Genomic DNA, 15,251 nt, shown 5'->3' on the forward strand with positions numbered 1-15,251 from the left:
ATAATTGTAATTAAGTATCACAGGTGCAACTAAGGAAGATTGTTTAAAGTAGAATAAGGTACTGAAGAGCAAAAGGCTAGTTCTAGGGGGGAGAGGAAGGAGGGCAAGGAAGAAGGGGTCAAAACAACTAGTGAAAATGAGACACATGACTCAATTCTGAAAGATGAATCAGCATTTTCCAGGTGATCAAGAAGGCAGTAAGGCTGAAACTCTTCCTGGGAGAAGGTGTAAAATAAGTAAATCAGCACAGGTACAGAAGAAGAGAAGCACAAAAGAAGGTAAGGATGTACAGAAACTGAAGGTGAGAAAAGAAACAGCAACCCTGTGTAGAGAACTATGCAGGAACCCCATGGATTCCACCCCTATTGTACAGATGGGCAGCCGGGCCTGAAATGATTGTTGCCTGATAGCAATCCATGGACCCCCGGGTGTTCATGAACACAGTGCTGGTGGTCCACGAGGTCTCCTTGAGGAATGTTTTTTGTGCTTTTCCACAAATCTGTACCATTTTTATTAGAGCTTCCCAGCTGAGATGCCACAAACGAGCAGTAACATGAAAAAGGTTGAGATGTACTGATCCAGATGACTCCCATATAATCAAGTACTACTAAGGAATTTTAGTGTGTGTGTTTGCAATTAACCTGGCATTGTATGATCCCTCTCAAAAGGTAGATATAGTGGTTTTAAAATATGTCTGCAAATTTTACATTCCTTCCCTCAAAAGGTGGAGCCTAATTATCCTCCCATTGAATGTGGCCTCATTTCTAACAAATAGCATATGGCAGCAGTAATGGTGTAGAACTTCAAGTCTGGGTCCTAAAAGTGCGGCAATTCTACTTCTGGGTAAATATACCCTGAAGAATTGAAAGCAGAGACTCAAACAGATATCTGTACTGACGTTCATAGCAGCGTTCCCCTTAATCGTCAAAAAATGGAAGCATCAACAGAAGAATGGATAAACAAGACGTGGTATGTCCACACAGTGGACTATCACTCAGTCTTAATGCTGATATATATCCTAAAACACAGGTGAACCTTGACAACACTGTTGTTGTTCAGTTTCCCAGTCGTGTCCAACTTGTTATAAGCCCATGGACTGCAGCATGCCAGGCAATCACAAGAGGACAAACTGCAAGATCTAGAGTAGTCACACTCATAAAAACAGAGTTGGATGGTGGTTTCTAGGGGCTGGTGAAGGAAGAGGATGAGGAGTTACTTTTTAATCTGTATAGAGTTTCCATTTGGGAAGATGAAAAAGTTCTGACAACATAGAGAATATAGCCAATATTTTATAATAACCATAAATGGACCATAACCTTTACAAATTGTGAGTCACTATATTGTACTCCTGTAACATATAAAAAATTGTACATGATTACACTTAAATAAATGTATTTACATTTTAAATAAATAAGTAATTGTGGAGATGGATGGTGGTGATGGTTGCACAACAACATGAATGTACTTAATGTGCTGCTGCTGCTAAGTCGCTTCAGTCGTGTCCGACTCTGTGCGACCCCACAGACGGCAGCCCACCAGGCTCCTCCGTCCCTGGGATTCTCCAGGCAAGAATACTGGAGTGGGTTGCCATTTCCTTCTCCAACTTAATGTACTAGACATTTTAAAATGGTTTAAAATGATAAATTTTATGTGTATCATTTTAACACACACACAGCACTGCCACTTCTTAGGTTCCCCTTTCTGGGAGAAGCCAGGTGCCACATCATGAGAACACTTTAGATGCCCTATGGAGAGGTTCACACATAGCCACAAGTCTCCCACAAGCAATCAGCACCAACTTAGGACAAACATAAGATCTCACCCAGAGGCTGCTCCTGAATTCTTGATCCACACACTGAAAGAATAATGGTAGTGTTGTTTTAGGCCACTAAATTTTGAGAAGATTTGTCAATAAATAACTAACATAGAAGTATTTTGCCCCAATGCTACTAAAAGTGAGATCCATAGATAGTATATAGGTTGGAGGCACCAGTCCTCATGTTTTTTGCATTTGAGCCACACTGCTCTAAACCACCAGAAAACTCAACCTACCCTGGGGCTCCAAGGAAAGGAGAGGAGAGGACAGTTGCAAAGTGAAACCCATACCAAATGAGAGGGACTAACTCTAGCTGCACAACCAGAAAGGCAGAGAACAGCCCAGGTCTAACACAGAAATACAACCCTGGCTTTTGTACACAGTATATGACCTCAAGTCCCAGGAAGGCTTAATGCTGAGAGTCTTGGCTGCTTCTGAGTAAAACTAAGCTGCACACTGTGCACATGCTTAAATTAGAGCTAGACAGCGCCTGGCAGAAATCTGTCTGGTCCCCCCACATACACACCAAAAATACAAACTGAAGAACTGCTGCAGAGGGAAAAGAGGAACCAAAAGGGATAACAATTTCCCTCTGATTTCCTACTCCCACTACTAGTCAGCATTTCCTCACATGGCTATTCATAATCAATGTGAGCAGTTTCCTCTAGGGGCTATATAGAGCCTCTACATGTATCTCACAGGATTTTTACCACCATCCCATGAGGACTTATGGAATTGTTAGGATCACTGCACCTGTCTTACATGTGTGGGAATGGAAGCTCAAAGAGAGTGACTAGGTAGAGGTGTAACAGAGATCACTGTCCAAATCACCTCACTAAACCCAGTGAAGAGACTTCTGCTCTTAATTTGACTTCACATACAAATATCCTTGTACTAACATAGGTCCACAGAGGTGTCTTTTGTGTTACCTACCTAATGGCCTACCTGGTGGTAGCTGATAATTTGCCTGAACTTTGCCCCAGGGGTTGGGCAGGCTGCTTCCAGATTCTTCCTTGTATAAACAGCCTTTCTGCAAACATACAATAATCATTTACTTCAAGAATCAGAGTATGCCACTCTATTCCTGGCTCAGGGCACAAACCAGAAGCAAATGATTCTTATGCACAAAAGTAACATTCTAAGCCATCTCCACCCTTTGTGGAGAGGAGACGGGGATGGAAATCATATTCAGGGTAAAACAAAGAGCTGACTATTAAACTACAGAAAAACTGTACTATTTTGGATGTCTTCTCTCTTTCTCTATCCCTTCACCACTTTCATTCTTCAACATCTGACACATCTAACTCTGAAAATGTCTTGAATTCATCTCTCCTCTCTATGCTGATCCTTTCCCACAATTGAACAGTCAGCTCTTGTTGCTGTTTTTCAGTTGTGTCTGACTCTGCGACCCCTAGACCACAGCATACCAGGCTTAGCTGTCCTTCACCATCTCCCGGAGTTTGCTCAAATTCATATCCATTTGTTGATGATGCCATCCAACCATCTCATCCTCTGTCGCCTCCTTCTCCTGCCCTCAATTTGACCCAGCACTGGGGTCTTTTCCAATGAGTCAGCTCTTTCCATCAGGTAGCCAAAGTATTGGAGCTTCACCTTCAGCATCAGTCCTTTCAATGAATGAATATTCAGGGTTGGTTTCCTTTAGGATTGACTGGTTTGATCTCCTTGCTGTTCAAGGGACTCTCAAGAGACATCTCAGCACCACAGTTCGAAAGCATCAATCTTCGGCACTCAGCCTTCTTTATGGTCCAACTCTCACATCCATACATGACTAATGGAGAAACTATAATTTTGACTAGATGGATCTTTGTTGGCAAAGTCATGTCTCTGCTTTTTAATATGCTGTCTAGGTATGTCATAGCTTTCCTTCCAAGGAGCACATGTCTTTTAATTTCATGGCTGCAGTCACTGTCTGCTTGTTTTTGAAGCCCAAGAAAATAAAGTCTGTCACTATTTCCATTTTTCCCCACCTATTTGCTATAAAATGACGGGACCGGATGCCATGATCTTAGTTTACTGTTCTAAGCCAGCTTCTCCAGTATGCCTAAGTAACTCCTACACTCTTCTATCAGTCCTGGCAAAGGGCCAGATATAGAGACACTCAATAAATGTTTTGTGAGTGAATAAACACCACCACTTTTCTGCTCCTATAAGGGATTGGACCATGTCTCTCTCCTGATTAAAATCTTGCCCAAACTCCCACCACTCCTGATCTATCCCTCTCCAGACTCTGAGAACATACCACGTTCTGTGAACACTCAATACTTCTGCTCACATTGTGCCTTCTGGCTGTTCTCATACTTCATTCACATTCTGGAAATCTTATCCTTTAATCTCACTTCCTTGCAAATACCCTTAACTTCCTGGCCCCTCTTGTCCTACATCACACCTGCCTGGATAAACCCCAACTGTAGGACAACCCACTCCGGTATTCTTGCCTGGAAAATCCCATGGACAGAGGAGCCTGGTGGGCTAGTAGTCCCCGTGGTCGAAAAGAGTTGGACACGACTGAAGAGAGTTAGCACACAGGCATGTAGGTCCATCAGATTCTCCACATTTTCCACTCCTGCACCCAGGCAGCTGAATGTTAGAGAATACACACATGCTGATGGGTCTCACTTTAAATGCACAGCCACAGAAAGTAGTTCCTCTAGGAGTGAGGGGACTCTGTGACTAGATATGGGAAAAAAAGGTCTTCTAAGAAGCCCAGAATGTCTCTATCTTAATCTGGGTGGTTACACAGGTATATACATGAATAAACGTTCATCAGAATACACAGTTAAGGGGCATCCCTGGTAGTCTAGTGGCTAAGAATCCGTCTGCTCTAGACTGTGCTCTAGAAGCCGGAAGCCACAACTACTGAGCCCCTGCGCTGCAATTACTGAAGCCTGCGCCCTAGAGCCTGCTCCACAAGAGAAGCCACCCCAACAAGCTTCTCCACAAGAGAAGCCTGAGCACTGCAACTAGAAAAAGCCAGCTCGGCAACAAAGACCCCATTTTAGCCTAAATAAATAAATAAAATTTAGGGGAAAAAGAAACATAAAGCAAATCCATGTAATGAAAAAAATTTTTTAACTTTAACAAATATAGTACCCTGGTGCAGGATGTTGACAATGGGGAAGACTGTAGGTGTAAGGGCAAGAGACAGGGACTCTCTATACTTTCTGCTCAGTTTTGCTATGAACCTAAAACTGTTCTAAAAAATAAAAAAAATTTTAATCCCCCATACTCACTGCCAACTCTCAAATTTCTACCTCTAACCCAGGGCTCACATCTAGATGCTTGACTTTTATTCAACCATCTGCTCAATATCTCCATTTGGTGATGAAAAAGGAATCCCATATTTTAAATGTCTAAAATCAAACAGCTGGTTTTCCCCATTTCAGCAAATATTCTATCAGTACTTTGACCAAAAGTTCTTGGAGTCTTCCTTGATTCTCCTCTGTCTCTCAAAACATCATCAGCAAATCTATTGGCTATACCTTTGAAAAATACCCAGACTCTGATCCCTTCTCATCATCTCCACCAATGCTTTTTAGTTCAAGCAACTATCACCTTAAATTCGACTGCTGCAAAAGACTCCTAGGGCTCTCCCTATTTCTCCCCGTGCCTGCCTACTTTTACAGGCATATTACACACAATAACCACAGCCACTTTTAATAACTGAAATCAGATAATGTCACTTTACTGTTTAAAATCTTTCGATGACTTCCTATTACACTTACAATCAAGTCCCAAACCCCTCCTCGGGCCTATCCAGCCCTGCTGACAGCTGTGGGCTCATCTTCTACCTCTGGCCCCCTTACTCTTTATTCTCCACCGACTGCCTGAACATGCCCAGTATGCTGTGCCTTGGCTCCCTCCACCTGGAACCCTCTTCCCCTGGATATCCCTCACTCTCTTCAGATTTATGCTCAAATGCTTCCTTGTCAGACAGATGTTCCCTGAACATTCTCTACATTGAAAAGCTCCCATCATAGACATACCGCGTCACTCTCTGTCCACTTACCAATACTTATTCCTCTTCATTTATCATCACCTAGTCTTCATGGAATCGATCTGTTTATTTATGGTCTATCTACCTCCACTGGAAGGTCAATTCCTGAAGATCAGGGTCTATGTCTAGCCTAATCATCACTCTTCTCCAGCATCTAGCACTGTATAAATGATTTGGCATCAGTCATCTTTTGGAACTCTTCTAAAATTCCTACACACAAAATTAATTGTTGTTTCCCAGGGATTTGTACATGAACTCTGTACAGAGTAAATGTCACCCCATAATATAATTAATTTCAGGAACTTGACTCTATATCCTAGGTACAGGATACAGAATGGGGAATCAAAGCCACACCTTGTCAAGCTCAGAAGCCAGACTATCTGGATTCAAATCCCAAATCCATTACTTATCAGTTACGCAACTTCGGGCAACTTACTCAATTGCTGTGCCTCTGTTTCCTCACGTATAAAATGGTAATAATAAAAGTATACACTTCATTGTATTGTGAGGATTAAATAGGGTATAGGATTAGGGTTAGGGTTTAGACTTGTGCCTAACAGAGTAAGTCACTCATTAAATATGAAATATTAGCAAAGATATAAGGATGACAGGACACAATTAACAATCCTTGGCCAGCAATGCTACAGCCAAAGCCAAATACTTCACTGGCCTTAAACTTCTTGAGGGCCCTACTAGCTGAAGGGAATAATTTCTCTTTATTCCATACTGCCTAGTATAATGCCTCAATACACATATGTGGAAAGCTCAGAAATGAGGTAACTTTTTAAAAAAAAGATGACACAAGAAGTGAAGACGTATGAACCAGGAACCCACACTTGATCAGTGCAAATAATCCTAATGAAAAAGAAATAGAAAAGAAAGAGAGCTAAGGACATTATGGAAATCAGATTCTGAAATCCTTTGTACAAGAAATGGAAGGAGACCATGATCAACTTAAATGGAAACAAGGTGGTGGAAATATGCCAAAGAGTCAGGAAAGCAACAGACAGAGGAGCTTTTTTCACTGTGTTCAGAGTAAGAACAGGGAAGGCCAAGCCTACTGTTCAGGACAGATGGTGCGCTCCCACCAGATGACAGGAAGAAGGCAGAAGGCAACAGAAAAAGCAGTTTCCATTCTATCCACCAAGCATCATTACTAGGAAACTGCAGCCTCTCATACATTAGACAGTCAGCTTATCGATGCAACGGCGGAAGTAAGAGGGCAGGCAGGATTACTCCATCTACAGAGCAGAAGATGGATATGTGGCAAGTTCACCCAACAGTGGTAGGTCTAAAATTAAAATGCAGATTCTTATCAATATTCTATAGTCTGTTTGGTGAGATAAACTGCTTTGAGAACTAATGATCTCCCTGGAAAATCTAAATCTGTATTTTATAAATGCCTGTCTCTGAGAAAACAGGCTTCCCTGATAGCTCAGTTGGTAAAGAATCTGCCTGCAATGCAGGAGACCCAAGTTGGATTCCTGGGTCGGGAAGATCTGCTGGAGAAGGGATAGGCTACCCACTCCAGTATTCTTGGGCTTCCCTTGTGGCTCAGCTGGTAAAGAATCTGCCTGCAATGTGGGAGACCTGGGTTCCATCCCTGGGTTGGGAAGATCCCCTGGAGAAGGGGAAAGGCTATCCACTCCAGTATTCTGGCCTGGAGAATTCCACGGACTGGATAGTCCATGGGGTCACAAAGAGTCAGACACAACTGAGCAACTTTAACTTTCACGGAGAAAACAGAAATCCTATTTCTGAGGGAACTCCCTGGCAGTTCAGTGGTTAGGACTCTGCACTTTCAATGACAAGGGCCCAAGTTCAATCCCTGGTCAGGGAACTAAGATCCCACTAACTGCACAGCATGCCCCCCTGCCAAAAAAGGGGGGAAAAATCCTAATTCCATGATTTTGGGGGGATCTTGTAAATTAAAAAGCTGGGCTGGGTGTTTAATAAATTCTGGAAAGGTACACAAAACACTGTCATCAAACAAAACTGGGTCAGGAGGTCTCAGATTCAGCAGTGATTAACTTCCAACCCTGGGTAAGTCATTCTCTCTCTGAGCTTCAGTTCCCAATGGACTTGCTTTGGGGGAGTATAAATGAGATGGCCCATGTAAAGCAAATAGCATCAGACCCAATACACAGAAAATCTTTGATAAACGTTCGCTGTCATTGCTACTGTTACTAGTTTAACAAAAACAGAAAATGTACAGTTAACAAAGGTGAGAAAAGGTGAGTTTACAAAGGTGAACCCTTAAACAGGGTTCTGTTTAAGCAATACAGACAAAATTAATCAATACAGACCTTTTATAAAAGCATTAATCCAGAAAGACCACTGGAAGTCACATTTTTGTCTCCATTACACTTCTGTCATGTGTTTTGAAAAGTAACTCTTCTCATCCCCCCCGCTATTTATTTTTTTCTTTTTTTGCAACTAGTAGCCAATCTAGGAAACAGGGAAGCACACACAGAAAAAAATATCACCAGAGAAAGGAATCACCTGGGAGATATGGTCAAGCTTTGGAGTCAGATCAACAGGGTTTCAAATCCCAGCTCTACCACTCACCAGCTCTGAAATTTGGGACAAAGGACTTTTGCCTCTGTGAGCCTCAGTTTCTTCCCTCATTTATAAAGTTGAAACAATAAGGAACCTCATAGCTTGCTGAGAAATCTTAATGGAGACGCTGCACATGGAGAGCCTGGCAGTCAGTCCTTTACCTAGCTGCTATCTAATTCTATAAGACTAAAACACATTTTCTCAAGGGGATCCTCATACACTGTTGGTGGAAATGCAAATTAGTACAGCCACTGCGGAAAACAGTATAGAGGCTTGTCAAAAAACTAAAAAGAGAGCTACAATATGATCCAATAATCCCATTCCAGGGTAGGATTGGAAAAATATTCAGAAAAAACAAAAACTTTAATTCAAAAAGATACACGCACCTCAGTGTTCCCACACCAGCACTACTTATTAAGACAATACCAAGACATGGAAACAATGAAAATGCCCATCAACAATTGGCTTAAGAAGGTGTGGCATAAAAAAAAAAAAAAGAAGGTGTGGCATAAACATATATAATGGAATATTACTTAGCCATTAAAAAGAATGAAATATGACATTTGCAGTGATACAGATGGACCTAAAGAATATTATGCTTAGTAAAGTAAAACAGAGAAAGACAAATACTATACACTATATGTGGAATATAAAAAACAATATAAATGAATCTATAAGTGAAATAGAAACAGACTCACAAACGTAGAAAACTTATGGTTACCAAACAGAAGGGAGGGGACAAACTAGGTGTATGGGATTAAAAGAAACAAACTACTGTACATAAAACAGATAAGCCACAGGATTTACTGTTTAGGACAATGAACTTTTGTATCTTGTCACAACCTATAATGGAATATAATTAAAAAAAACTGAATCACTATTGTGAACAAACCATGCTACAATTAAAAAAACTTTTTTTCTCTCAAGCTTAAGATGTAAGCAATCAAAACAACCTAGGAAAATGTTTTCCTAAAATCATCTGAAACTCAGCTCACAAATTTTATTGAGCATCTATTATATGCCAGGTTCAATTTTGAGGCAATGGAAATATATTAGAGAACAGAACAGATAGCCCACCTGTGGCTGCCTTGAAAATACACGCTTCACATCCTTAGCAAGTGCTAATAACTGACCCCAGCTATAGCAGCTTGACACTCATCACCACCTCCGTTCCATCGCCACACTTCCCTGGGGCTGTCCCCAGCCAGTGGCTGAGTGAGCAGGGATATATGGAGACGAGACTCTTTCGACAGCACCTCTGGCTTGAGGATTCAGCATCTCCGTTGCCAAAACCTTCTGAGTACTGTACGGCATTCTAGGACTTCCTATCATCTTCCTTTCTCCTTTCCAGGGATCAGACTCACAAGACAGTCCATAGCTCTCTCAGTCTCTTCACCTCACTCCCCATTTCTCCCACTTAGAGTTTCCAAATAAATCAACTGCACTGTTTCTCAGAAACCAGTCCTAACACCCTATTCCTTACTGAGTTAGCATTCTAGTGAGGAAGACAGTAAACAAAATAATCAAATCCAATAAGTATAGACTAGCAAAGGTGTAGCACGAGAGAAGTCTTTGAAGTACTCTGTTTCCTGTTAGTTCTGATGCTTACAAGAATCCATACATGAGTTAAAACTCATAGGCATATACACCAAAAAAAGGGAAATTTTACTGTATGCACATAAAAAATTTTTAATGTAAAAATATAATTATACTGTAAGAGTATTGAGAAGGAACTCATATTATTTAATTTAGAGTCCTATTTAATTTGTAACAAATTAAATATAATTTATCCTGGGGGGAAGGGTACATAATTTTTTTTATATATTTATTTGGCCATGCCAGGTCTTAGTTGTAACATGTGAGCTCTTGGTTGTGGCATATGGGATCTAATTCCCTGACCAGGGAACGCACCTGGGCCCTCTGCATTGGGAGCTCAGAATCTTAACCACTGGACCACCAGGAAAGTCCCCATAATTTTTTTAAATGTCAGGAAAATCTTAAATTTCACTCAGATTTTTTTAATACCAGTATTGTAACTTTGAAACTATTTTGTGTGTAACACAGAATAAAAGAAATGGGTTAATATATCAGTGTGATTAGAAACAAAGACTTTTAATAAAAAAAGGCAAAATTTTAAAAATTACAAAATGTTCCATTTAAATTAGAAATATAAAAATGAACTCACAGGGACTTCCCTGGTGGTCCAGTGGTTAAGACTCTGTGCTCCCAATGCAGGGGGCATGGGTTTGACTGGTCTGGGAACCAAGATTCCGCATGCCACGTGGTGTGGCCAAAAAATAAAAATGAACTCATAATGTTTCAAAACAACTATTTCTTAGCTCCAACCACTAAAAAAAGTCTTAAAAGCAATGACATTCTAGCAGCAATAAACAAACCCAGTGCCCAACTTAGAACTTAAGTTCTAAGTACCACTTCTAACTAAAAGAAACCAGGTCTCCTTGGAGAAATGGACAGGGTCTTGGGAGCAGGACAGGTGAAATAAACCTGGGGCTCCTAGTAATACCAGAAAATAAGGAATACTCAACGACTGACAGGAGTGTGTCAAAAGATCAAAGAAGCTCGTTTAAACAGCCTGTCACCGACCAAGTTTGGGAAAATTTTAGCACAAAAGAAAATAATGAATGTAACCGACTACAACAGTATGCTGAATAATCTCAGTCCTTAGTGATCTTTAAAAAGGAATAAAGAAAAAAAATACTCTTCTTACAAAAGAACATGTAACAATAAAACACTGCGTGAGAGAGGTGAAAAAATCACTCTTCTTCCACTGTGGTATAATAACTGATTGAGGTAAGGATTATTGACGGATGCTAAAAATCATTAGGTAAATGGTATAGGGAAACACTTAAGATATATTCCAAAGCACCCCACAAGTTATTTAGTACAGGGAAAAATACAGTTTTAAGATGGTGAGAAAGGGCAGTCATTATTTTATCAAGTGATACACTGGAACAGAGAGTGGGATGACATAGCTTTATGTGTCCCCTGATGGGATGCGATATGAAACACACAGCATTACCATTCAACCATTCTGCAACACGATGTTTAACCTGAAGTCTAAACCTAACTTCTAGTTTACAGGAAATAGAGAATACAAGAAACAAGTTAAACTCGCCATGAGAAAACAATGTGACCAACTCAGAATGTGGAATATTCTACAAAATAAATGTTGCTTAAAAATAATGCCATGAAAGGCAAAGAATAGGGGAGGGAAGAAGGATTATCATGGAATAAAAGTAACTAAAGAGACATAAATCTGAATAGGTTCTGGATGTTAGATATTAGCAATTATTGCTAATTGCTAACTATTACAATTAGTTACATTACAGTAAGTATATAAAGTATGTTGGGTAAATATATTAACAATTGGTGAATACAGGTGGAAGGCATAGTGTTCATTGTACTATTCTCTGAACTTTTGATTATGTTTAAAATCTTTTCATAATAAAAAGCTGAAACTCAGGGCTTCCCTGGTGATCCAGTGGTTAAAACTCTGCAATTTCCAGTAAAACTGAAAATGTATTTAATCATATTACTTCACAAATTCACTGGAGTAGGGCTTCTCAGACTGACTGCAGTACATTGTAAAATCAGTAGATTGTAAAATCAAATTAATGGTTCACAACCAGCAGTTTTGTGTGTATAATATTAGGAAACAGTATATTGCATGTATTAAGGTTAAGGACTGTTTCACAAAAGTTTTGCTTCTTTTAAATTTATATTGTGTATACAGCAAGTACTACACTGGCTTTCTTTAAAATATTTCTTATACTAGATTATGGTCAAAAAAGTTTGAAAGCCATTACCCAAGAAATATTCATGCACATGTGTACAAAGAGATATTATAGAAATGTTCAGGGTAGCACTGTGGATAAAGTGAAGAACTGGAATCTAAATGTCCATCAGTAGGAGACTAAATAAACAAAACTCTATACAGAAATGAGGACAAATACCTATACCAATACGGGTAAATCACAAAAACATGAAATACAGAAAAGAAACAAACAATATGAGAACACTTACATGAATTTTTTAAAAACACCCAAAGTGATGCTAACTAGTATTAGTTATGGATACATACACTAAAAACGTAAAACACGGGAAGGACAGCACTAACTGCAGGATGCTGGCTGCCTCTAAGGAAGGCAGGAGCGGAACTGAATTGGAAAGGGCATAAAAGATACTACCATTATACCAGGAACATTTCATGTCCTTTATTTTTGTAAATATAAATAAAACAAAAGTGTTAAAATTCAGTAATTCTGAGTGACAAGTACACAGATTATCTTATGGTTAGCTGTACTTTTGAACTTTTTCAATATTTTAATTTTTTCTCCAAATCTAAAAAGAATTCTTTCTCTTGATTAAGCTGCCTTAAAAATTACTGAGGGGAACCAAAAAAGGGAAATAATTACAGAAACAAGCAGGTGTTCAAAGGGTCTAATTCTTATATCAAATCTCCCAGCCCCAAAAGGCAGCAGAGACATATTCTACCCCATTTCCCCTGCTTCTCTTCCCATCTTCTTCTTCTAAACACCAGGCGCTGGTCAGCCTGTCTATTTTGACACTCAAAAGCATTACAGTCTTCCTTATGAAAACTCACAGAAAAGTGTGAATTTTGAAATCCTCACTTTCACTTTAAGCATAAACAAAAGACTAAACTCTAGGAAATCCTCAACCACCACCACCACTTTACAGTTTACAAGGCCTTTCCCCACACATCCTGTTATTTGATTTTCAGAAAAACTCTGTTGAGGTCGGTATTACTAATACCACATTTACATATGAAGCTGATGCTCAGAGTGGCTAATTACCAACCAGAAGTCACGAGTCAATGACAAAGTTGGAACTACAACCTCTCAGTTTCTGAACCTAATCATCCCTACAATGTGATGACTAAGTTTCAACCATACAACAACACACCCAGAAAACAGGAGGGGTTGTTTGCAACACACAAACTGCTCCGATCTACCCCCCTTTTCTTCATTCTTCCATCTCTGATCTTTCAGACAGGCAGCCAAGAATAAGTTGCCACTAATAACTCTTCCCTTCCCTATAGCCACTTCCTGCTTCTTCTTCCCATAGCTCCTCCAAATGAACAGGCAGAAAAGGGAAACACATATAACTAGATAGTTCCCTCAACACAGGGATCCCAGCACCAAAGAGAAAGATATTACCACAGCTCTAGATTTAAGAGTCAGGGAGCAGGAACACACTACAGAAAAGCCTAGGCTACCCCTCTTTACCAGTGCTGACTAATGTCCTTTACTGAAGGGATTTAATTAACAGAAAAATGTAAAAGTACCAGTTTTTTAATCGGTCCCGGGCTTCCAACTGGGCTCCCACTTCAAAGCTGATTCCTCGTCTGTTAGGTGGATGCTTTGTCATTTTCAGTCATCAACGGGGCTGCTTTTATTCTCCTGAAAAAGCCAATTAAATATTTATGAAACTTAGGCAAAGTCTGCCCAGAGTAGAGTATCACTTACTACACATAAAAGACAAACAGGCATTATTCAAAACCCAAAGCTCCAGGAAACCGCGTCAGCACCCTGCTTACTCCTGCCCTCATCCTAGCCCAGGTGTGCCCTCCGCTGGGCCCTCCTCCTCTATCACACAGCATCTTGTATCCCTGGAACTGGAAGGAGTGCTCAGTTGCTCCAGTCATGTCCAACTCTTGGCGACCCCACGGACTGCAGCCCCCAGGCTCCTGTGTCCACGGGATAATACAGGCAAGAGTACTGGAGTAGGTTGCCGTGCCCTCCTCCAGGGGATCTTCCTGACCCAGGGATGGAACCTGTGTCTCTTACATCTTCTGCATTGGCAGGCAGGTTCTTTTCCTCTAGCGCCACCTGAGAAGCCCCCAACACTGCTTACCAAGGATTCACCTGTGAGGGGGACTCCTCAGAACACCAAAGAAAAAGTCACTCAGAAGTAAATTTAATCATTTGCTGAAGACAAATGATAACAAACATCTGCTGAGAGACTAGAAAAACAGTCCTCAAGACCAAAAGACACAATTCCTGGCCTCCTGAAGCCTCCAGTCTACTGGGGGTGGGGGGTGGAAATGTAGCCAGTAGAACAAATGACTTAACTGCAAACTGCAACTGCTATGAATTTTAAGTGCTACAAAGAAGGAAGGAAACAAAAGCTGAACTCCGATTTCTGGTCCTTTACTTTTGGAAGGCTGGACAAGAAATGTCTCTTTATTCATTCTTTGTTCTATTTTATTTTCTGCTTCTTCTTGAGTAAATTCTGACAAACTGGGATTGGTGATCATCGTCCATATGAGTAAAATTGATCTTTAGGGGCTAGTGGTGGTTTTGCTGGAGATGTAGCCACTCTGAGCCCTTGGGGCGCTTGAGCAGGCCACCTCCACATAGCAAGGCCAAACCCCAGTAAATTCTCTCCCGCTGAACTTGGGATCCCAACAGCCTACACTGCCCGAGCAATGCCAGAGCACTGTCAGGGCAATATCTGCCTCACATCACAAGGGCAATCTTTGCAGTAGATGAACGAGGAGTAATCACAGAAGTGGGTCCTCATATCTAATGTGTACATACCACCACATTTTCTTCCAATATATTACATGAAAAAGCAGGATGTAAAATTATATCCCTCTAAACTCACAGTAAAACTCATGTGCATTAAAAAAAAAAAAGACTGGAAAAAAAAAAAAAACAGGTTGTAAGTGATCTCTCCCTCTTAAACAGCTTCCTAAATTTACAATTTTTCACACTGGAAATTTCTCATGAGGAAAAAAAGATGTACAGGGTGAGCTATCCATTATATTAAACAACTCATTCCAAAGGGCTGATATTGGGGAACACATAAAGCAAATAT

General features: G+C 40.4%; 1 protein-coding gene across 41 annotated transcripts in view; it reads right to left on the reverse strand.

Annotated features, from left to right (window-relative positions):
* Positions 1-15,251, reverse strand: part of PHF20 (PHD finger protein 20) — a 129,292-nt gene that overhangs the window by 94,164 nt on the left and 19,877 nt on the right. For 18 of the 41 annotated variants that reach the window (XM_086332075.1, XM_086332092.1, XM_086332084.1 and 15 more), the window contains one exon: positions 13,717-13,831. In XM_086332075.1, coding sequence (XP_086188201.1) covers positions 13,717-13,799 — 83 coding nt within the window. In that variant the 5' untranslated portion in view covers positions 13,800-13,831. Of the gene's footprint in view, positions 1-1,822; positions 1,856-2,749; positions 2,847-13,716; positions 13,832-15,251 lie in introns of all 41 variants that reach the window. The other 23 variants (XR_015139086.1, XR_015139085.1, XM_086332086.1 and 20 more) reach the window with 3 other exon arrangements.

Source organism: Bos grunniens, chromosome 13 (assembly GCF_055505025.1).
Source record: "Bos grunniens cultivar Pamir isolate PY7600 chromosome 13, Bosgru_T2T1.0, whole genome shotgun sequence".
Lineage (NCBI taxonomy): Eukaryota > Metazoa > Chordata > Mammalia > Artiodactyla > Bovidae > Bos > Bos grunniens.